This window comes from Globicephala melas, chromosome 4 (genome assembly GCF_963455315.2).
Source record: "Globicephala melas chromosome 4, mGloMel1.2, whole genome shotgun sequence".
Classification (NCBI taxonomy): Eukaryota; Metazoa; Chordata; class Mammalia; order Artiodactyla; family Delphinidae; genus Globicephala; species Globicephala melas.
In genome coordinates, this window is record NC_083317.1 from 8,570,465 (window position 1) to 8,595,444 (window position 24,980).

Consider the following 24,980-nt stretch of genomic DNA (forward strand, 5'->3'; position numbering starts at 1 on the left):
TTGTATGACCATCACCACTTCCATTTCCAGAACATTTTCATCACCCCGAACAGAAACTCTGCACCCATTAAACAATAACCCCCCACTTCCCCCTCCCCAAGTCCCTGGCAACCTCTCTTCTACGTTCTATCTCTAGTAATTTGTCTCCTCTAGATATTTCCTCTGAGTGGAGGGATGCAATATTTGACCTTTTGTGCCTGGCTTCTTTCACTTAACATGTTTTCAAGGTTCATCCATGTTGTGGCATCTACCAGAATGGCATTCCTTTTTTATGGCTGCATAATATTCTGTTTCATGTAGATACCGCATTTTTTTCATCCTTTCACCTGATGAGGAAAACTTGGGTTGGTTCCACATCCTGCCTGTTGTGTGTGCGAACCTGTAACCCTCCATCCACACTGGACACTGTTCCCTGGCACAGTGGGTCTCAGGATGATGCTATGATGATTGGGGGATTCCTGCAGATGAGATTTAGGGAGTAGCTGGAGACGTTTAAGACTCCTATCGGTGGAGAACTGTTTTCCCCCAGAAAATAGTATAATGACACCCCAAACTGTCGTGACTGAAGGCAAGGCTTATCGAGCTCGCTGTGGAAATGGAAGCATTCTCCCTGTGCTTACTCACCATTGCCCATTTTTTATTCTCATCAAGCCCCAGGCATATTCATTTCCCACTTCAGTTCTTTGAAGAAGAGTGGCTCTCAGCACCCATCATCGCTAGCATTTGGATCCCTCCACCCGTAGGTGAAAATTGCATGTGGCCGTGGTACCTATTCCCAGGCCACGGATAACGGTGCTGGGAGCCACGCCCCCAGAGGAGGCGGCCCTAACATCTTGGTGACAGACATTCAAGAACAGATGAAAGTGGAGACAAGACGGGATTCCAAAGGAGGTGAGGCCATGGTGAGAAGTCAGTGGGGACTGAGGGTGACAGGGCCTAGGGGCCCTGCTGGCCCAGATCTGAAATGTTAGCTGTAAATTAAATGGGGAAACTTGACCTCACTTTCATTCCCTAACCCGCTCCCCTTTCTGGGGATCTCTGCACAGGCTTTGGGTCGTAAATCTCTGTGAGCCTCATATTTCCATGGAATCACTCACTATTTGGTGTACACATTTCCATGGTGTTCCTCCAGGGCAGGAAGGAGCTGGGGCTGGAGGTGGGTAGAAAGGGAATTTGCACAGGCCAGAGCCTCTCAGGGCTCGGGGGACCTGTCCAAGGGCCACCTAGAACTTCAGGCCCCACTGGAGTCTAACTCCGTGTGGCAGGAAAATTGAGACGTCTGGCTTCCCCCCAAAAGAAAACCAGGCATCTCTACGGTGTGGGGATGAAAGAGGCTTCCCAGACCCTTTGGACGTAAAGTTTCAGAACAACGGCCCCGAATGTGTAAATGAATCAGAAACACATGTATTAAGTTTCTCATCAAAGTACACACTGGCTTTAAAAATTAAAGGGGAAGGGAAGGGTTTGGCAGACTGCCCTCTTGTTTTTTTCCAACCTTCTAGTGTCTGAAGACCTGTCAGAGGGATTTGCCAAACCCCAAACATCGCCGGGTTCACCCATCCTTAGCAAAAGCACCAGCTACAGTTTCAAAGTGAAATACCACAAAACCCCCATGAACCAGATTTCAGGTTACGCCGAGTTCAGTTTTGTCTGGGATTATGCTGGCGGGGGGGCACCAGCCGGGCCCTCCTGCCAGGACTCCCACCCTGGCCCCTGTGACTTTGGGGCTGCTGGGCTTCAGGCCAACCCCTTGCCGTGGCTTCTGGGGTTTGGATGTGGGAGTTGACGTCACCCTGCCAGGCCTTTCTACTGACCCTCTGGCACTGGGCCAGTTCTGTCCCCCAGCCCAGTGGCCTTTCAAAGACCATCGAGTTGCAACCGACTGCAGACCAGAGTGTGAAGAATTCTTCAGGGCCTCCTAGACGATGGGGGTTCAGAAAAGACCTCAAGGCTTTGCTAAAAGCTTCCTGGTACTTAGTAGAACTTCACGGGCTTCTGTAGAGACAGGAAGTCCTCCTCGAGACGGCCACCTTGCTTTACTACTCACCTCGGGGGTACAGCCCTTACACCCAGAAGCAGAGGCTCCCTTCAGGAGCAAGCTGGCCTCTGAGCTAAACTCACATAACCTCCTCCATAAAGCTCCCAGATTTGCCCCTCACGTTTCAAAGCTGTGTGGATTAAACAACTCGAGGAGACCTGAAATCTCTCCTCTGGGGAGACGCCCCTCTTTCCTCTTCTAGAGGATTCACCAAGCCTCAGAGGCTTTTCCCAGGATGGTCAAAGAAAAACTGGGAGATAAAACAAGGGAGAAACCCATCGTATCCTCCCAAATTGCTAAAATAATGAACATGGACAGTCAGATTTTCTTGCAGTCCACCTTTTTTTTTTTTTTTTTTTTGCGGTACGCGGGCCTCTCACCGCTGCGACCCCTCCCGCTGCGGTGCACAGGCTCCGGACGCGCAGGCTCAGCGGCCATGGCGCATGGGCCCAGCCGCTCCGCGGCATGTGGGATCTTCCCGGACCGGGGCACGAACCCGCGTCCCCTGCATCGGCAGGCGGACTCTCAACCACTGCGCCACCAGGGAAGAAGCCCTTGCCGTCCACTTTTCGAAGTGGCTCCTAAGTCTGGAGAGAGCTTCTCTGTCCCTGCGTGCTGCAAGGCCTACCCCACGCCCGGCTCTGGAGCAGCTCCCAGCCTCCCAGCTCCTCCCTGCAGGTGCCTCTGTCTTTACTGCAAGAAAACAGCCCTTGCCAGCGTCTGGCCCTCCCAAGAGCTGCCGGCATCTTTCCCCCAAGGGGTTGTATTTTCTCTCTGCTTGGAGTTTCTGGGAGCGTGATGATGACCCTGTAAGGCCAACCCTTGTCATTTCTCTACCTCTGAATGGTTCTGAGATGCATTCACGATGAGCTAGGCTAGTGTCTTCACCTCTTATCCGTAACCAGGTAAGTTTATTTTTATTCCATAAATGGGTAAAAGGATCAATTTTACGTCATGTATATTTTACCACAATTTTAAAAAAGTGAAAAAAAATCAATACATCCTAGCTTCAGGATATACAGGAAAATGTGTGTGTGTGTGTGTGTGTGTGTGTGTGTGTAAAACTTGTCTCCCAGAAAGCTCAGCTACACACACCAAAAGTCAGGAGTTGGGTCTCTGAACACTCGTTTCTGTCTGTACAGTTGAGGAATCTTAAAGGCCAAGAGGCACAACGACTCACCTTGCAGGTATATCAGGCTTTTCACTTTTACAAATGCTTCCCATCTACTACGTAGCTTCATCTTTCCTAACATCCTTGTGAGTAGCCAAACGGGCAAAGGAAATGGAAGCCCAGGGAGGCCCCGCAGGCCCGCAGCCTGCCTCGGGGGACGCACAGACGCCTCCCCAGGCCCAGTGAAACAACAGGTCAGTGCCTCTGCCTCGTCCACCCTCCCTCCTCTCTCTGAGAGGAGATTCTCAAATTGCTGGGCCTCGCCAAGTGGGAGACAGTTCTGGGGACGCTGCAGCCTCGCCCTCCCCGTCAGCCGGAGGTGCCCTCCCAGCCCAGCTGCCGACGGGCACCTGTGGGTCCAGCCTTCCCCCCAGAGAAGGCCCCCTCTCTGCTCGCTGCCTCAGCCCTGCAGGGACCGCAGAGCTCGGCTTCCCGCCAGCTGGAGCTGGAAGCCCTCGCAGTAACACACACCGCTCAGAGTGGAGACTTTCTGTTGGTTTTAAAGTCCTACCAACTTGACGGAGACACAAGGCAGAATCCTGACCTCATGGATCTTCAAAAGGCTAACTTTTGCCCACAACACGTATTTCCAGTTCAAACTCCAGTGAGACGATGAAAATATAAACAAATAAAACAAGTACCTATAAGCTGGAGAGGCCAGCCACTCCTGGATGATTAAGGTCGATACTAATTCTTTCACTAAATCTCTTTCTAATTCATATTCTTAGTACAGCTTATTGCTTGCTACATGTTGGTTTAATAGTGTAGCTTTCAGGGGCCAGTTTCCACCATCAGAATCTTCCGGAACTCTGCAGCAGCAGGTGCCAAACTCACCTGGAATCCAGGAATATCAGCTTCAGGTCGAGGCTGGCCCTGAACATGAACATGTTGCTGTGCAGCTTGATCTCAGTGATGGCGCTGGGCGGCAGTGACTGGCCCACGGCCACCAGCCCCACGATCTGGTAGCATGAGTCGTACAGGGACATGTCCAGCATATACTGCCTGATCTTCAAGTAGCCGCTGCAGTGTATGACCTGGGAAAGCACAGGCAGGGTCAGCGGGCGGTGCCCCAGAGGTCAGACTGGTACCCACCGCTCCTGGCTCTGGGCCTGCTTCTTTTCTGGAACAGGTTGGAATATTCCCCCAGCCCAGCCTCTACTGAGCCGTGCAGCGAACATGCTGACAGACATCTGATTCACTGCTCGGAAGAAATGAACTATGCTTCTTTCTTAGGAAACAATATCGTCATAAAATATAAGAGTTATCTTATGCAACTGACTATCCCAGTAACTCCACAAGTGAAGACTCTCTGCTGTATGATGCATTTATGCATAATTAACTCACGGCCATTGCAATTAGAGGGCACAACAATGGCATTTTGGGGAGCTGAGCACTTGTTCCATAATGTTCACTTCAGTAACTATAAAGCTCATCTCCCAATGAGATTGAATTTCGCAATTGCTAACTTGACATTTAAATAGTTTGACAAGCTGTATCACTCCAGTAAATGAAGAGTTCTTTCAGTACAATCAAAAAAGTCCTCATTTTTTTTTTTTTTTTCCGGCTGTGAGGCATGCGGGATCTTAGTTCCCCGACCAGGGATCGAACCCGTGCCCCCTGCAGTGGGAGTGTGGAGTCCTAACCACTGGACCGCCAGGGAAGTCCCTTAAAAAAAAGTCCTCATTTTGAACATATGCTTATTTTATTTACTTTATTTATAATTCAAGATTTTATCCACTTGTAATAAACAAAAATCCAGCGTGGCTATATAGAAACACTTCTAATTGTTATAGCCAAGAACCATATAGGAGAAAATGTATAGTGTTCCAAATATCAAATGGAAACATTTGTACAGCCCTAAGCTTCAATATTGAAGCATTTACACCAGTTACAGTCAGTAAATTTTTTTTTTTTTTTTTTTTTTTTTTTGCGGTACGCGGGCCTCTCACTGTTGTGGCCTCTCCCGTTGCGGAGCACAGGCTCCGGACGCGCAGGCTCAGCGGCCATGGCTCACGGGCCCAGCCGCTCCGCGGCATGTGGGATCTTCCCGGACCGGGGCACGAACCTGTGTCCCCTGCATAGGCAGGCGGACTCCCAACCACTGCGCCACCAGGGAAGCCCAGTAAAATCTTTGAAAGAATCATGATCATCATAACAGCAGTGATGAACAGCTAACATCTTAAATCCTCTTTTCAAAAACTTTCCTCAGGATTCCTGAATACACTCACCGTCTTTAGGGCTGGAACAAATCTTAGAATCTTTGGAGTCTGTTCTCCCATTTTACTGATGAGGAAACTGAGGACAAGGTAGGTGATGTGTTTTACTTAAGATCAGACAGTTGGATGGTTAGTAAGTGTCAGAAACATCTCAGGACCCAAGTCTCCAGAAGAATATCTACAGGGTGCAGGGTGGTGCTGGAGGCTTCCACCTCTGAGGTTTAGGGTCTGGGACAGCAAATAAGAAAAGTATCTCCCAATCTATGAAACAGAGTGAGGTAATGGTCAAAGGGAAGAGCTGGCATTGAGGCTCAAAGGAGCAGGGCTGATGAGAGGCTGAGGGAAGGCGGACCCTGAGATGGGTAGGAGGGGGGAGGGGCATTCCAGAAAGACAGGACAAAGGGCGAAGGCACAGGACCCTCCCCTCTCTCTTCACCCCACCCCTCCCTCCTTTTATGCAAATTCTCCTGCAAAAAGGCTCCCGTCCACCTCTAGCCCCAGAGTGGTGGGCTGGTGACCCTCTCTCTTCTGAGGCAGGAGGAAGTCGAGGCGCAGCTGCTCCAGCAGTACTGCCCTGCGTGCAATGTAGAACCTGAAGGTGCCAAGGTCAAATTCTACCCTTAGCCCCATTGATTCCTGGCCCCGGACAACGAAATCCAGCCTGCCTGGAATATCCCTGTAAGATTCCAGCTCTCACACTTGCCGTGAGTAGCGTCCCTAGAAAGTTCTACATTAGGCAGTGGTGCCTTCCTGTCTGCAGACGTTCCTGAACGTGAAGCAAAGCACAGCGAAGACCCACCGACCCACCGCTGCCCCTTCCCGCCTGCAAGCCCTTGGCTCCCGGTACCTTGTATCCGCTGCAGGTCAGGCCGGCGTTTCTCTTCGCCAAGACACACTTCATTCGAAGAAAGAACGACCTCTCGATCTCATACTCTGAAAGCAGGCATGAGGTTAGATTGGCAAACTGTCCCACGATGCTTCCCTGGACTTTATCCCAACACTCCCAATAAACCCTCTGGACCAGATCAGGCAGCCAGAGGCCTTGGCCCAGTCCACCCAGAACCGCACCCAGAGAGGCCGGTGGCCAGGACCCGGCGCAGCTTCCACGTGCTCCAGAAAGGGGTAGCCCGAAACATGGCCACAGCAAGACCTTGCTAAACGCCAACCTGGGGCCAAGGTGAGGATCCGTGCCCAGCAACCCAGCCCTGCTCAACCTGCCGTGGTCCCCTGATGGTGGCCACAGAGAGGCCTGGTGCCAGGAGCATCGCCTTGGCCAGCCCTGGGCGGGTGCCGAGCCTGCTGGGAAGCCCAGAAGCATCTGATGTCCCCCCTCTGACTGACTGAGAGTCAGAAGTGCAGGCCTTTCCCCGGCAGAGGGAGCCGGCCCCAGGGCCCCTTGTGCCAGTGCGCCCACGGCCATGGGCACCGAGACTGCCCCGCATCGTGGGATGGGGCAAAGGACCCAGCAGACCCACTGGGCCAGATAAAAGCTTTCACCCTCAGTTACAGCCCTGGATGGACGCCCACCCCCTCCGCCCCTTTCTCTGGCCCAAAGCCTTTCCTTCATTCCTGTTGCAGGCCTCACACACGAATCTCCGACCTCACTACTGCAAGCGCAAACGTCCCCCAAGGAAACACCCTCTGCTTTAGTGAGCGGACACCAGCTCTCTGGGCACGGATGGCAGACTGTCCTCGCCCCAGGGTGAGAGCGAGGTCATTCCACTCTAAATAAACAGCTCTTTGGTGGTGGTTAATAAATTAATTTTTAAAGAAAGGTTACCGCTAGGAATGGAAGCAAGGCCTTCCGCCCCTCCCCGAGGGCACTGCCCAGTGTAGATAAGGGCATCACCTCAGAGGCCCCCCTCTCCTAGTTGGAGGGGCTGCCATATTTACCCACAATTTCTCTGCACAGCTGGGGTCTGGAGGCAGAAGGCTTCCCTCTAACATGGTGGCCTGTCTACCCCATTTCCAGAAGAGCACACTCAGGTGTAAAATCCATCACCCAGTAATTAACTATCCAGTTCTGGGGAGGGCCCACTTCTCACACAATTACCATAAAACAAGGAGGCCAGTTCAGACACAGAAAACCAACTCTGCAGATGAGGTGAAAACCAGGTGCTGTGAACCTCAGAGCCTGAACACTCGGTTGGCTGTGGAAATGAGTCAGTGGGAGACCCCACGTCTCCCAGACCTTCTCCTCCTGTACTGTTGGCCCACCTTAGACGTGGACCCTGCAGGAAACTGGACGGGTCTCCCGATACTCCCATTTGCTGTCATTTTCTAAACACTTTTTTAAAGGCTACCACACGGAAGGGTAAAATGAAACCGGAGCTACTGGCAGAAAGCCCACTCCCGTGCAATTAACACACTGTAACTTTTTAAAACAATAACACCACATTCAGTATCTTGTAAAAGCCTATAGTGGAAAAAAATCTGACAAAGAATATATATAAAACCGAATCACTTTGCTGAACACCTGAAACTAATAGAACATTGTGAATCAACTATACTTCAATTAAACACACACACACACACACACACACACACACACACACACACACACACACACACACACACACACACACACACACACACACACACACACACACACACACACACACACACACACACACCCGCAATGTTCTGAGGAATTCTCTAAGATTCCAGCTGTCTTTGTCCGACTTTAAACAACCCCAAAGTGAAAGCATTAGATTCGGAAGCCATGTGCTCTCCTAGCCCTTATTTTGTTGGAAATTATTTCTTCCGAGTCGTATTCCTGTTCATTTACGCAGCCGGACCATTTCCAAGGACTTAAGCACCACAGGCCATAGCTACAACTAAGCCCCCATCTCATTTCAGAAAGCAACATACCAGTCTCCCTCCTTGGTAGACACATGGTGACTATTCCTGGGGCTAGAACACGGGGGCCACAGAGCTGGATCTGCAAGGTTTTTTTTTTTTTTTTTTTTTTTTTTTTTTTTGCGGCATGTGAGATCTTCCTGGACTAGGGCACGAACCCGTGTCCCCTGCATCGGCAGGCGGACTCTCAACCACAGCACCACCAAGGAAGCCCTGCAAGGGGTTTTAAAACTGAGTGTGCTATATGTGTTCTCTCCTCCTAGCCTCAGAATGACCCACCTCAGGAGGAAGCAGTAAGAATGGAACCCATTTTTTGTTTTCTGTGGCTGGCTACCCCATTCTCATCACTTTTGACACTTCTTCTTTGGCATTTTTGTCTCACTAGGGGATTTTGGCCGAGTTGGGATACCATAGTCCAAAGCATACAAGAGACCCTTTGGTCAGCATACTGGTTGGTCTCATTGGGCCATCAGAGGGAGTCACAAGGCCAGGGCCCCTGGAATAAGTTCTTCTGTGTCTTCCTAGCACACATGGCAATTGTAAATTAAGAAGTCATTTGTGTGGAGACATGTTCCACACCCTTACTAAACAGCCATGCCACAACTGTTCTAACAGGTGCTTAAAACAGTGGAGACCACGTTAATACGTGCTAAATGTTGAGACTGTCAAGAGAAAACTCCTGTCGCCAAATGCAGCCAGGTCAGCAAGACAGACCTGCCTCATCCGTCTAGACCAAGGCTTCTTAACTGACTCGTGCTGTGGCACAAAACCTGCAGATCCCCTCCCAGAATAACGTTTCTGAGAGTATAAAATATATGAGATTATAAAGGGGATCAGCTGTACTGAAAAACATCAAAATATTCCAACAAGCGGTGCTGTGGTTATACATGTGCTACCTTATTACCACATTAAATAACAAGATCCTGGCAGACTCTCAGCTCCTGAAATTTCAAAGTCGTGGTGAGCGTAACCGATGTGTTTAAATACCTGAAACAACCATAAGGTGACATGAAAATATCTGTGAATCTTGTTGTAGGCAAAGCCACAGGTACTTGTGATAGGAAGATGGCTTACTGTCTACAATCTACAAGCAAAGGAAGTGCTAGATTTCACCTAGAGGGAAGAAAGATGTCATTTTCCCCGTGCAATTTCATGCCCCCCGCCCCGAGTTTTATCCTCGGACGCTCTGGTTAAGAGGCCCAGGTCTAGACCTGTGTCGCTGGCATTCTAAACCAAGAGCACCTTGGGGTGGAAGCCTTGGACCACTTTTCTCTGTCTCCTACCGTGCGCCTCTCACAGTCTCTGGCACATGAAAGGGTATCAGTAGTTGCTTTAAAGGACAGAAGCAGAAAAACAAATCCCCACTTGGTGGACCCTGCATGTTTGCTGGAGAGACCTGGCTGGGCATCATGGGAAACTAAGCCCTAGGGTCACAGCAAAGAGCATCGTCCGGCGTTCATTCTGGTTTCTTTTCGTCTGGAGGAAATACCTTGGAGCAGGTGATGGTGAAGAGGCTGGTGGGCTGTCAGGACAGCAGTCATCTCATCGTGGTCGGAAGGATGGATGTACTCATAAATGCTGTTGCCTGTGAGCTCCACCTGCCGCGGAAAGGAAGGGAGGGGTCAGGAATCTTCTCTAGGACTTCGGGGAGGCGGAGAGGTGAAGGTGTATTATAGGTACGCACCTGCCAGGGAGAGACAGGACCTTGATCTCTGTGCACAACCCACACCTTACCCTCACACAGAAATGTTTGCCTTTTCTCAGTCAGCGCCCAGCTGTCTCCCAACAAGGCCAGCGGGGCGTCCTGAGCAGGAGTGAAGTATGGAAAAGGTGCACTGTGGACCGGGGGACCCTCCTGGCCTGGGGAGCATCCTTCACACGGGAGGCGGCTTAAATCAGACCGGAGCCAGCCCCATCCTTCACCTGCTGCCTGTGGGGACTGGTGGCCAGGAGGCCAGTGGCCATGTCCAGAGCAGGGTCCCTGCGACAGCTCGTGCCCACGGAGGCTGAGCACGGGAGCCTCGGGGGCACCCTGTGCTCGAGGAAGACCCGCCCCCAGCAAGGTCCTTTCCTTCGGACCCTGCTGGGCCTTTCACGTGGGCAGAAACCTGTCTGTGGCCTTCCTGGTCCAGGGTGCCTGTGCTAACCCCACAGCTCGCGCCCCTGGGTGCGGCTGGGTGGCTGAGTGACCTCTGGGAGGCTGTGGGTCACTCCAGAGAGCCACGTGACCTTGGGGCTGCTCCCCCGACATTCGGACACCACCTACTTCCAGACACACCCCACAGAGGACAGCACGCAGGCCTAGAGGCCATGTCCTTGTTGGACTGGACCCTGCTTTGCAGGCATGGGCGTTTCCAGGAAAGCACCATAGTTAACGATCTTTCCACAGAGGTCCCCGGAGACTCAGGTCCTAACCTTGAGAATTTTTGATTGTTCTCCCAAACACAAGTGTCATGATAGGGGATGACAGAGATTCTTAGGACCTGGGCCCCTCACCCATCGGAAGATGGGCAGTGGCATAGAATGTTCCAGAAACTACCACCAACGGTGCAGCCTTCTGAGCAGTGGGCGGGGGGGGGGGGAATCCTTTTTCAGAGATCAACAGTGCAGACAATGGCAGTGAGTCAGCGTCAGCGCACCTAGAGTACTGGAGGTGGGGGCAGTGATGGTACTCCTACTGCAGCCAGTGGGAGCCCCACAGCCCAGTTCAGGAAGATGCTGAGAGCGTGAGGAACTGCCTTGGCGTAGCACAGAGCCTTGGGTGGGTCTGGGGACTTTCTCAGCCCTGCCCCCAGGGGACAGGGCGAGATCAGAGAGCAAAGCCAGGCTTGTCCCAGTCACCCCCTCGTTATTTTTAAGTGTGTCTTGTCGCCTGTTTTTTTGGCTGCTCTCAATCGGAACAGAGACTCAATCCTCGGTAAAGGGGCAGCCCCGACGGTGCCATCTCACACAGCAGGGCAGCCCCAGCCAGGCCGTTTAATGGCGAGGTTCTCCCAGGAGCCACCGTTCCAAATCAGCGTCAAGGCCATAATCTCTTTACTCGGGACCAGGGGGCCGCAGAGAGGTGAAGTCAGTCCCACTCTGCCCAGCCACTTCTCCCAATGTGTTAAGATGTGTGAGTTGCCTTTCAATTCAGAACAAGTTATGTTTCTGGCCTGCTAAGTAATCTTGTCCCTAAAACAGGTTTCACCGTTCTATTTTCTGCATTATTCATGGAATGTTTTTCCCAATATTATACAGAGCAACAGAGAGAATCCTCTTGCAGAAACGTTCCCTCTCTACCTCCCCAGCCTGCCGCTTTGCTAAGGACCCAAATGGATATCTGTCTACGGAAAAAGTTACTACAGGATTTCATTAAAAATAAAAGAATAAAAACGAAATATCCTTCTTTCAAGTCAGTCCTGTTAATCCTTAAAAAGTTTAAATCAATCAGCAACACTTATGTCAGCCATTGGGGACCGGACAATCTCCTTTTTCCTGAGGGCAGCCCTAGAGATGCTGTCCGGTGGGGAGGGATAGAGGCTAATAAATAAGGGAGCTATTGTTTAAGTTGATTCACAATTTCAATGGTTTACTTTAAAAACGAAAAAATAAAAAATAGAATTTTTGTGCGTGTTGGCCTATCATTTCTCCCTTACCCAGGTTTTTAGAGAAAAATGACAATTCTGGTTTGCTCCACGCTCTCTTTGAGAAAAAAGTAATTGATGTCTTTTTAGAGAAACACCTTCGTACATTCGCAAAAAGACTTGCATCTGGGCTCACAGGGATCCGATTTGCCTTTTAATCCCGAAGTAGCTTTATCTGTTTCCAAAGATCCCATTCTCATCACATGCCTTTGGAGAGTGAGAAGAGTGAAGGTCCATGAATTAAAAGGCTTGATTTTCTGAATACTCGGGTTAGTGATAAACCTCTAAGGCTGTCTAGCAAGTAAAGTAGTCTTCAAGTAACGGAAACGTTTTTAAAGACAAATTTTGGAATGATAAAACAGCACTGACCTTGACTTAAAATTACGGTTGACATGGTGTTTCCTGTATTGACATATCTATTCGTGCTTTTGAATGTTGAAAGAAATGTGACTACCTCACCAAAAAAAAAAAAAAAAATTATGGTTGTTGCTATAAAACTCCCCAGCTCTCATACAACAACCTTATTAAAAGAGACCTTCAATGTGATATTTTAGTATCTGTAAAACCCAGCTAACTACAAAATGAATTGCTTTCCTACTAAGAACTTTTTTATGTTTTGCTGAATAGCTTTTCTTCCTGCCAAGAAAACTACATATGATAAATACAGCACTAAATGGATATATTCTGGGTCAGAAGGGGAAACTCACCCGGTACTCTGGAAACACACATTCCTCTGCTTTGGGTGTTGTGCTGACTATGGTAAATTAACCATTTTAAAAAAAGATGGTTTGGGTTTCAGGGTTCAAGTTATGTCAACAAACATTAAACGCCGGTTCTTTCTCTGTATTTCAAAAGTGAAAGGATTAGGTCTTATGGCCCCAAACAATACCGTGGTTATTTTTACAGTTGTGCTTCCGGCCACACTCTCAAATATTACATTTTCCTTTATGTATCTCGCGAACAGCTATTTCATACATATCTATATTATGTGAGAATGTATACTAGTTACCTAGATGTTACATACCATATGCGACTTCCGTAAGGAAATTTAAACCACAAGGATACTTTAAAATGTTTGAAGAAACACACAACAGGTATGCAGGACTTTTTTCCTTCTTCAAATATAAGTTAATGACGTTAACCAAAAAACCATGAAACTAAATCATTTAATAAACTTGGTGGATAAAAAGTGCTTCCCCAACTCTACGTCTTCCAAGTAGATGTGTGTCTATACGGATTATTTTGTATTATGAATGTGCACACACCAAATAGAATTTTCAAGCAGATGGCTGACTCTTTTCCCAACTTGCACTACGGGCTGAGGAGACAATTAGCATTTTGTGGTTCTCCCTGTCATTTTTTGGTACCAAAGTCTGACAGCCAGGATTGCTGCATTTACTAATTTAAAAGCAAAAATGAATTAATAAACTCTGCCATAATGAAGTAGACTTCTTATTCCAATACATGCTTTTAAAAAAGTTCAATAAAAGGCCCTGAATTGGGATGGGCTTATAACACATAAAGAATCGTTTTTATATTCTCAAATAGTTCAGAAAGTTATTTAGATAGTGCAGATTAAAAAAAAAAAAAAACCACCAGTTTGCTATGAATTATCACACAATTATGGCAAATCTAGGAGCTTATGTTCCCTAGGAGCTGCTAACATAGAGTTTAACCCCGAATTAATGTGAAAAATGTCGTTACCTAGAGATATTGTTATAGAGAATAATTGCAAGTTCTTGGAACACAGAAGGGCCTTACGTAAATATAAGCTATTACTGCCCTTATTCATCAGAAAACCTGTTTAAAAGGTTACTCTGACTAGTGGGTAAAATTTTATTAACACTTTTATCTCCGGTGATTAAAAAAACTCTTGAAGCCTATTTTAATTAAAGTTTTCATGTTTGATATGTTTGTCTGACTTATACTACTACTAGTAAAAATAATCTAAAAGGTGCAAAAAAATTTTTTTAAACAGAAGTTGGGTATTTGACATTCTTTTCAATACCTTATTTTACTATTTAAGAAGACAGAAAAAAATACACATTGTGATTCTGCCTAGGTTTCCTTCTGCAGAGTTAACTGGGAAGAGGAGGCAGATTTGAGGGGAAAGTTTGTTGTTGCTTATTTAAACAGTTCACCATGAAACACTCCCCAGACATCAGCGTGAAAGCGTTTTTGTAGCTGAAGACTGATAGTGAGATAGTCCCGCCAGGAGATCGGAAAAAAATTAGCCGTCCTACACGGACAGGCAGTTTGACTTATTTTAAATTGACACTTCTCCTGGCAACATACAGACAAAAGGCATCTTTACAATTTTTTTGGAAAACACAAAATTATGATATACAAAGTTTTACGTCTGCATTAGGACCAAAAGGAAACATAATTTAAATTCCAATTCTGCTTAAATTTCCTTTCTTGGTCATTTGTAGAGACGTGGATGGATCTAGAGACTGTCACACAGAGTGAAATAAGTCAGAAAGAGAAAAACAAATATCGTATATTAATGCATATATGTGGAACCTAGAAAAATGGTACAGATGAACCGGTTTGCAGGGCAGAAAGTGAGACACAGATGTAGAGAACAAATGTATGGACACCAAGGGGGGAAAGCTGTGGTGGGGTGGTGGGATGAATTGGGAGATTGGGATTGACATGTATACACTAATATGTATAAAATAGGTAACTAATAAGAACCTGCTGTATAAAAAAATAAATTAAATAAAATTCAAAAATCCAAAGAAAAAAATTTCCTTTCGTGGTGTTTATCATGAACAGGAGATATATTTGTTACCTATCCAATGTTTTGGTCATTCTTAATTATTGTGTTCAAAAACAATCATTTTTATTTCCCATGTGAAAAGAGAAAAATGACAGAGAGCGAAAGAGAGATGTAGAATGCCAGACTGAGCAGCCTGACAGAATGAACTGGAAGGTCCTGATATGTGCACAGTGCCTTATGATGTGCCAGAACATTCCCCATGACTAATTATCCCTAATATGTGCCCACCAAAGGATGCTATTTGAAGCGACTTTTGTGCTATTTGAAGTACAGTTCTAATGAAACTTACAATGCCTGGTTTTGTGGAGCTCCCTATAGTTTATAAATCACATGGGCCCTTGGTATGTTTCTCACTATGATCCTAAAAGAGTAGTAGAGCGGGCATTATTTTCTTATTTAAGTTACGGTGCAGAGAGGTCAATTGCCTGCCCGTATCAGACAATGAAAACCATACAACAAAATGCATTTCCCTTTTTGCTTTGACTGCTAGGGAGCTCAGATCTAAATTTAATATTCAATAAAGGTGGCTCTATCAATTTTAAAGTATGTTTGACCAGTCATTTTCTTTTTTGACCAGCCATTTTTAAAGTATGTGAAATGTTTTGTCTTGTTTGTGACATTATTATAAGACTTATCAAAGGTTTTGTAAGTTACAATTTAAAAAGTTAAGGAATCTGATCAAGGGCACTCAGCCACAAATCAAGTCAGGAGTAGAAACCAGGCTGGGTCTAAGTAAAGGGCCTTAAATAATTCTAAATATTCAGAGAATAATGAGGTGGAAATTCAGAGAATAATAATTTTGGAAAATATAAAAAGAGAAAGTTTCATATTTCCAATAGTATGTCCCATTCTACAAGTACACTAATCCCATGAGTCACATAGGTGAAAGAGACAAGCCTTAATAAATCTCATCTGGGAGACCCGGTATCATAAAAGAAGAGAAGAGGAAGAGAACAGAAAACGCCAAACAATTTTAATATGTGATTCGTTTTAGAAGACTTTGCAGAAGAAAACACACAGGCGCGGAAACCCACTTGGACATGAATAAGGATATACATCCATCGGAAAAGAAGGTTGTAAACAAATGGAAAGTTTAAAAACATCTTGGCAGAAAAAGAAGAGGAATACACCAGATGCAGGTTTCCAAACTGGTAATTTTGTTTCTCAATGAGAAAGCCCAAGCCACTTTAATTGGCATGTTTTATTTTGGCTTAACTACAGGGGGAGGCTGGTGCAGCACAGATTATTCATGTGCCTCCTGGGAGCCCATTTCCTGGATCTAATTAATTCTAGTGTGTCTTCAGTTGTAATGAAAAAAAGCACTCTGATAATTCACAATGTAAAGAAACATTTAGCCCCTATATGTATAAAACAATGTGACTCTTAGAATCACGATCCATGCTTGTGAAATCCGAAACGTGAATGGCAACCATCAGTAGACTCTCCCACCATCCGGACTGGCCACAGCCCAGACAAGGAGCCAAGTCCTCTACCAAACCCTTGGCTTGACAGGATAGAGAAAACAGTGCACCTCTCTCCTCTAGGGAATGAACCCCTTTTAGAAGACAGTTTCAGAAAAATAGGTAATATTTAAATGTTCTGAAGAAACCAGGACCTTGCCGTGCAAAACAGTAGTAAACTGAGTTTTATGAGTTTCTATCACAAGCATATAAAATGCTTTACTGAAACGACCACTGAACTGGAAAAACTCAGGAAAAATTACCCTGAATTCCATGTGAACACTCATAAATCTGCCCCCACCCTTTTCTCTCTCCCCAAAGCACATTCCGCATAAAATCCATGTTCTACATCAGCTTGCCTCTCTTTCATAGCAACTCACAATACCACGTGCAGACCGTCAAGCGTGGACTGAAAAATCTCCCTTTGTGAAGCTCTTGTTAGCAGCAGAGAACTTTACTGTATAAGCGGAGTCCAGGCTATTGGACAAGGCTGACTGTTGCAAAGACATTAGGAGGCATTAGCCCCAAAGGAAAAAGAAAGTAGAAAAGTGAAACATAACACGGAGAAGAAAAGCCCCGCGGGCCGGCCGAAAAAGACGATTTTGGATTACGTTCAGGCACAAAAGTAGACACTAGGACGGACTCATTTTCAAGTTGGGTAAGGCTGTCAAGATCCGCCAACGCTTAACTTATTACTTTGGTTGCACATAAAATTAGTCAATACGCACCTGGGACAAGCCTAAATGTACAGAAGCTGTTTCCGAAATATACATGATTTTGCCGTCAGACGCCACCACGAACACAAAGCCATCCAAAGTCTGCAAAAGAAAGAGCACCAGGGTGAGAGACAGCAGACGGCAGAGTTCAATCTGATCATCGTACGGGCACTGGGATGGAGAAATGTATAAAGTATTCAATCAACGCATATTGTCAAATGCAGAAACGGCGCCCCGGGGCCAAGAGAAGGACTATAGGTTTAGTTCCCCAGCCAGGCTCTCAAATGCTTTTAAAGGACTTTAAAAACAGTCTTACATCTACATCACAAAAATCACGCAAAACATTCGAGAAGTCCTATCATGCTCAGTTTAAACGTAGTAGCTTTATTGTTGGGGTTATTTTAGCACTTAGCACAAATCCGGAGTTCTATGGTACTTAGCGGAAAATCTACCACTGTATAGACCATTTCATGTCATACCACTAGAACATAGGCTTTATTCGCCACAATTTTCTAGTTATCCCTAAGTACCATGTGAATAATAAATTCCGAACACTACCACTCCCCAGAAAATAAAATACCTGGTTATTTTTAACAGACTATGTCTACAAAATTAATTATAAGAGATCAAACAACCTTTGCAAAATTCCAGGAGAAAAAGTATCAATTTCTGAAAAATTAAAGCTACCTAAATGATATTCTGATTTTGCCTAACTTGGCTAGCCCTCAAAAAAAAAAGTAAAATTATAAGAGGTAATTAAGTCAAATAAAGGGTAATGATCATATTTATGTGTGGCAAGGATAAAAAGACTAAATTATTTTTGAAAAAAGGAAACTGCATTTTATTTACTCATTTGTATTTTAGATCCAGAACCAAAGAAAAGCAATAAAGTTGGTGAAAGGCCCATACAACCCACAACATTGCCCCCATAAAAAAATATTCCAAATTAATTTCTGGCCACAAATTCTATTTTTACAGCATGTAATTGAAACCAGATTACCTTTGGTTTTTCTAAATCCGCCCCCTCTTTGGAGGGGGGCCTAAAAAGAATGTAGAAGTGAAACCTGAAAGATATCCTTACATTCTGCGTCTCAAATACAGTTTTGCTGCAAAATCTTCTTTGCCAACTAAGCTATCATTAGCTTTCCCTGTGCTGAGGTTGAAATCAACATCTTGATTATAAGCCCGACTTTCATGTTTCCAACTCGGCTACAAAATATTTCCCCAACTAAACTCCTTCTCAAAGATATAAACTATTCAGCAATTTCTGAAGTTATCCACGTTTTGGCACATTTTGCATTCTTGCTTAACTCCGAAATAATTAAAGAGATACATTTAATGAAATAGTATCAGACAGACAGCCATATGAGTAAGAGAGAAAAAGTTATCAAAATTAAATTCTGAAGGTTGCCAGCGGTAGCTTAAAAAATAATACTCATAATGGAAAATGTTGGTTATGCTTTCATAGCTGCAAACGACCTAATGCGCTTGCGAGTGTATTAACTGCAAAGCCGCCCCTCCACAGACACACTCCGGAATTAAATAAACGTACAGCGGAGAAACTTGGGGGCGTTGACTTTGCCGCCAGGTTTTCACTGGAACTCCCTGGCACTTAGTTGTCTCTGATATTAGTGTCACTTATAATATGTAGGAACATCAAACACTTAAAATACTGCGCACGGAGCTGGACCCGAGCTTGCGGGCAGAGCAAAGGGCGCGCGGGAAGGGCTCCAAGAGCACCATTTCCCGGCCGGCTCCCACACCACTAGCTTTATGTTGTAAAAGCCTCGGGTTTCAAATACATCCCGGGATCTTCTCTTCCCCAGCTCATGCATTTAAAAAAATAAATCACGCTAGGGCATTTGGGGCAAAAGAGTTTTGAAAAGATCTGCTTTTGCGAAGCGCGGAGCCGACTCGCTGACCCAAGACACAGAGTTCCGTAGCCAACTTTTTTTTTCCCCCCCTATAAAGAAAACACAAAATAGAAGGAGGAAATGCAAAATAGCTCTCGGGAGGCATTTTTCGGTGGCAGAGACAAATGACGGGAGGGGGAATGAATCGGGTCGTTGATGAGGCTCTGTAAAGGGCATTTGAAAGATTCCGAGACACGAGGCGTTTCTGTGCCCACCTAGCGCCAGCCGCGGACTTGGAAGTGGCCGGTCGTGCGCACGGTTACCCCACCCGAGCCCCAGACACCGCGAAGGAAATCCGAGGTCAGGGGCGGTTTAGTAACCGCGGACTGAATGGCTCCGGGCTGGGGCGCTAAGCGGCTGACACAACTAAGCAAGGACTTCCTCCGTGAGCCAGGTGACCCCGGAGGTCGCACCATGTTGTGAGCTGGACCACTTGAGTTGAACAAGGCTCCACCACTGGCTGTGGAACCTCAGGCATGTTGCTTAACCTTTCTGTGCCTCAACTTCTTGCTCTGAAAAAAATGCAGTTAAAAATAGGACACACTCCAGGTGGCTGGTGAAGAGAGATGATATAGTAGAACAGCTGGCCGGTAGCAAACTCTCAGTAAATGTCAACTGCTAATAATTGTTGATGCTGTCTCTCTATTGCAACCTCTCCAGACACACACAATTGTCAGACGCTTTAGGCTCTGCCTCCCTCTGGCTCAGAGCAGCCGGATCCCTCCTTCTCTGGCTCCGGCGCCTGGCACAGCGTCTGGCACAGAGCAAGAGCTCCATAAAAGTTTGCCGAAGGAAGTAAGGTTGGAGAGGACTGAACCACACCCAGGGGCGCGCTTCGGCCTAGGTCTCGGGGGCTAGAGAGTCCTGGGGCTGGGGCGGGGAAGAGGGTGCCAGGTGTGGGGTTGATGGGGGGCTGGTTGAGCGGAATCCACCCGCAGTCCCGGCCCTCCGAGGGGAGTTGGGGGGAATTGGCCCGAAGTCCGATCGCTGCCTCGGGAGACCTCTGCAGCCTGGGGGCGGCCTGTGGATCCGCCCGGGGCTCCTTGAGGAGGGACCCCTGGAGACTGGGACGGTGGGGTCGGAAGGGAGCCCCTACCCGGGCGGGCCAGGGCCGTTGGTGGCGGCGGCGCTTTTCACCCCGCGGCGGTCCTACTACCTGCAGCAGGTGCGATCCCAGCTCCTTGGCGACGCTGTCCAGGGGCCCCGCGCGGCTCGGCTGTCCCCACGCGTCTCCTAAACCTGGACGGGGAATAAGGCAAACCGGTAAACAGCAGCGCCCAGCCAGGTGCCTGGGCACCCGGCGCCCCGCCAGCCGTCGCCCCTTTGCCTTTGATTAAAAAGTAAAAGGCCAGAGGAGAAATTCCCGCCGAGGCCTTGGGTCCAAGCCGGCCAGGCCCACAGCTCTCGTGGGTCGCCCACGTGCTCACGGCTCTGAAATTGCCGTTTTATTTGAAATGCCACAAAGTAATCTAATCTGCTGTGAAATCCGCCATCCTAGTAGCCAAACGGGGATATCGATTTGACCAGTAAATATTCCCCCAAGGGTCCTTCCTCTCTCCCTTCCCTGCGCCGCCGGCAGCCATGCACTTTCCCAGACAGAGAGGCCCGAACGTAAAGCCCTCGCCGTCCTGGAGGCAGCTTTTCCGGCATTAAAACGACAAAACAAACCAAAAAACCCAAACTTTTTCAACCCCCTGTAATCTCTCCCCTCCCCCGCCCCGGACTCTCCAGCCCTCACAGGGGCCCCAGGAGCGCCCACACTCTTCTAATCCAAGAGCTACAGCCTGGGAAGGGGTTACCTGGGGGCTTCCAGAAGGCGAACTCCTAAGTCGCCAGCGGCGGGTGGGGTACGGGCCGAAGGCGGGGAGAGCCGTGTGTATACTAGCCGGTAACTGGGAGGTGTTTGTTGGCACATAATTGGGGTCTCGCAGCCCCTCCGCTTAACTGTCCCTCCAAGGCCTCCGTTGCTCCCCCACCACCTCCCCGAAGGCCACAGGTGTTACAGAAGGCGCACCAGGGCCAAGGCAGCCCAGCTCGACAGAACATCTCTCTCCTGCGCCCTCGGCTCAGCTGCTGTGTCCCCGGAGAACCCAGGCTTTGCCTGCACGCCCGGGTGAGTTTGCGGCGCTAAACGCCTGCTGGGAGAACCCCAGCCGCTCCCAGGCGTCCTGCTGGCGGCCTGGCCCGAAACCCTCCAGCGAGCGCCGCGGGCCGGGCGCGAGGCTGCAAAGACCGGGGACCGCTGTGCTAGCAACGCGCCCCCCATCCCCTGCGAAGAACGCCCCCCAGGCTCTAGGCCCCTCGCGCGCCTCCCACCAGGGCTGCGACCCTGCGGGTGAGCTGTGGGTCGCGCGGGCGCGTCCGTCTCCCCTCCCACCAGAATTGCAGGTCTGACCGGCCCCCTGCCCGCTGCTCCGGGAGTTTGCGACCAGGGACCAGAGCGAATCCGAGGCCCATTCCCAAGACCGAAAAGCCCCTCCAAGCAGGCGGCAGCGAGTGGGTTTCCGGAGAGGGTCGCGCAGGCACACTGGGTCTCCCCACTATCCTTGGGGCGCCCGGGGCATCGCGGCTTCTGGAACCCTCGATCCTAGCAGGCGGAAAATGCACCTCCAGGCCCAGGGCCCCCGCAGAGACATTGGAGACCCTTCTTTCGGCAATTTCTATTATGCAACTAAGAAAGGGATGGCCTTTCATTCTTCTCCTGGGCTCTAGAATTAGAGGTTTATCCTGGTCTCCCCATGAGGAAGTGGCTAATTTCCACATATTCTGATCTCCCAAATATGATCGCAGCCCCGCACCCCCCAGATTCCAGCACGTGAACGGAGGTGTCTCTTTAACCCCAGGAAATCACTGCCCACCTCACTCTCACTCCCAAGGATGACCACAGTGACCATATTATAGGGCCACTGGCTCTCACGGTAGGTCCTTCCTCCCCAGCCCAAGAGGCCGGCCTACTGGTGGTGGCGTTGACTCCATTTAACCAGAAATGGAAAGAACCAAAAGTTAGAAGCCTCCGGGCCCTGAATGAAGAAAAAACATAATAAGGGCCCAGGAATTCTGGTGTCCGAAAAGGGACAAAGGCGCCCCTGTAACTGCCCGTTACCCTGCTCCTGGGCCCGTCCCCTGCTTTGGGCCAAGCCATCTTTGCCAGGCTCCCTGTTGACAGTGAGCGCCGCCTCCAGCCTTGGCTCCTGACAGGGCCTGGGGCCATCTGCACCTTCTTCGGGAATGACCCCCAAACCAAACTCCCCTGCCTGGATCTCCCAAAAGCCTTGTCGGAAGCTCTGGCCTCACATGCAAAAAGTGCATTGGCCGCACAGGACAATTTTTCCGTATGATTCAAAGCCTGTTCTCTTACATCATTATAATTTTTCGTTTTATTTCTTGATGCCTCTGCTTTGCCAGCGGGGATTTGGACCTGACACAAGGGGGAGCAGATGGTGGGGAGGCTCTCCTTAAGCATCCCTAGCCCCACGCCACCTCACAGGGTGATAGTGCTGCCAGCTCTTCCATTAGAAACCTCTATGGGCGAGACTTTTCCCCTGGGCCCATAAAAATCTACTTTGGGCTGAATGCAGAGACTAAATAAGGGAAGGTTTGTAACAAAAAAATCATCTTGTTACTATAAAGCCATACATACTCCTGAAAAAGTGAGGCACTAGGCCTGTGGCCCTTATCTGGACCTCACAAAGGGCTTTATTTGTTAGAAAAATGAGGGCAGGAGTGTAAGAAGAGACTGCGCTAAGCTCCTCCAAGGTTATCAGCCATTGGTGGTCTGTTTGGCCTGATTCTGGGAAATCCCCACCCCACCCCATCCCAGTGACTGCAGGGGAGCAAGACAGGGGAGGTTCCAACCCTGGCCTGTAGTTTCCGGCCAGGGTTTGGGGTCCTGCTTGCCCTACATGTGTCAATAGGGGAATCAGATGGGCACTCCCTGCTACTGGGAATCCAGCTGGCCAGGTCACTGGGGAGGGGGGTCAGCCACTAGGTCAGAGGGAAAGGGAGCCAAGTGTCCCTTTTTCCCCTCTGCCTCCAAGGGTTCGTGGGTGCTTGCACTTGTACCCACACTCAGCGAGCGGGCTGTTTGGTTTAAACCCCGTCAGGCCCTGCCCACCACAGAAGCTATCTAAATATGTTCCCTCCTCTCTGGGTGCTCAGTCAGTCAATCAACAAACAGCTCTTGGGTGCCTGCTGTACCAGGTCCTCAGCCAGGTGCAGGTCACAGACCATAAACCAAATCACACAAACGATCTGATTTCCCAGTAAAGGGGACAGTGTGCAGGGGTTCCCTCACTGTGAGATAGGGTCACCCTCTCAGGTGAGGGTGACACACGAGTTGAGACCTGAAGGAGGCAGTTAGGTTCGCTCCTTCCTCTGGACCCGTGAGCAGGACTTACTGTGGCCAGTGACCAATGGGTCCTGCCCCAGAGAAGGGTCTAGACTCGGCTAAGAACTTCCAGGATGGACAGCGGTTCTCACACTTCCCCGAGGGCAACCTCGGGTATCTAAAATGGTGGCAATTCAGTCCTCTTCTGGCTTTTGGAATGGTTCGCGGTCACTGGGTCCCTGAAAAGCCCGGCCCTTGCACCCTTTTAGAAACCCACAGCTGCACAGCGGCCCAGAGGGTGTGTGAAGGGGGTGGTAGGTAGAGATGCCCCGACAGGGTTTGGCTCTGGGTGGGGGAAGGGAGGGGATTCCAGCCCGGCCTGCCTGGCCACGGGCCAGTGTCGTACATGCACAGACCACGGACGACGCAAGCGCCCGGAGACTTGGTCGCCTGATGCTTAGACCTTGCAGGATGGGAGGGTGCCTCGGCCAAGTCCGCGCTCAGGAGCGCGCGTGGCCAGCGCCGCGCCGGCCAGGCTTCAGTCCGCGCCCCGGAGCGCCCCGAGCCGGTCTTGGGCGCTGGCCTCCGGGAGCTGAATCTGCGGCGGCCGCTCTCTACATCCTCGCTCCCACCTCCAGGGACCCCGCAGTTCTGGAGTTCCCATCGCCACTGCCGAGCTTCCCGCTCCGCCTCTGTGAACTTTCCCTCCCGGACCCGGCGCACAGCCTGGCAGGCTTCCAAGTAGAGACGGGGAGAAGGTTGTAAAAACCCACTTTATTCTAAAAAATAAGTGTACTTAAAAAAAACAAACTACATTATTTCGGGCTGCGGCAGGGAAAGGCCTCGGATCTGTGACTCCATGTCGGGTTAGGGCGAGTTTCTCCTCACCAAACCCTCTAAATCAAAGCGTTTCCATTCCCGACAACAATTTCTAGGACCGCCCTGACCCCCGCACCTCCCCTTGGCACTCAGGGGTGTGTGTGTGTGTGTGTGTGTGTGTGTGTGTGTGTGCACGCGCATTGAGTGGGAAGGACTCTGCCTGAATGTAAACCCAGACAAATCCAGCCACTGGAATAATTCAGGCCTCCAACCCCATTTACTGTGCGTGTGACATGTTCACTTCTTTGCAGTAAAAAGTTGTGGTGAGTGTTGCAGTTCCTGCCTCTCTCTCGCCCACACCTGTCTGGGATCTTGGTGGGAAGCGGGAAGAGGGGCTCTGTTCTCTTCCCACGATTGGCCTCAGCTTCCAGCTCCACTCCTGAGCTGGGACCTGCAGCCAGTCCCTCCTCGAGCCCTTTCGGTACAAGTGCCCGGAGGGGAGGCCACCCTCTGCCCCACAGCTGGGCACAGGAACCCCAGCTCCTAGGAAGAGGCCTGACCCTGGTGATTGGCCGGGGAGCTCCCGCAGCTCTGACTCGCACCTCCTGGGGCCCGGCGTGGATCACCAGATGGGGAGCTTGCCCTGCATCCTGCCCAGCGTGCTCACCATGCAGCTACGGCCAGAGAGCAGCAGACTTCTCCCACCCCGGGTGCTTCTGTGTTTCCACAGTGCCCCCTCTCCAGAAGTGAAGGCCACGCTGCAAAGAGGGCAGGGAGACCCTGGGCCCCAGCGTTTCCCTGAGCCCTGTGAGTAGCAGGCCTTCCCAACCACATTAACTCACTAAGCTTTCAATTCCGAGTCCACTGCCGGAGCCAGCCTTGCTCTCCTGCCCTCTTCCCTGCCCTTCCACCTTCCACTTCTCAGTTCGCAGTTAAAGGGGAGAAAACGGTGGGAACCCGGAAAACAGCTCAGCTTCCAACTCCAGGCAGTGAGTCCCGGAGGTCCACCGAGTGGGGCGCGCCACCGTTAAGGTCGCATCTGGTCCAAGGAAG

General features: G+C 49.3%; 1 protein-coding gene across 1 annotated transcript in view; it reads right to left on the reverse strand.

Moving 5' to 3' along the window:
* SIM2 (SIM bHLH transcription factor 2) overlaps positions 1 to 24,980 on the reverse strand; it is a 44,501-nt gene that overhangs the window by 16,006 nt on the left and 3,515 nt on the right. The window contains exons 2-6 of the mRNA XM_030880868.2: positions 19,938 to 20,020; positions 16,881 to 16,970; positions 9,774 to 9,882; positions 6,273 to 6,358; positions 4,044 to 4,243 (exon numbers count right to left, since the gene is read on the reverse strand). Coding sequence (XP_030736728.1) covers positions 4,044 to 4,243; positions 6,273 to 6,358; positions 9,774 to 9,882; positions 16,881 to 16,970; positions 19,938 to 20,020 — 568 coding nt within the window. The remainder of the gene's footprint in view (positions 1 to 4,043; positions 4,244 to 6,272; positions 6,359 to 9,773; positions 9,883 to 16,880; positions 16,971 to 19,937; positions 20,021 to 24,980) is intronic.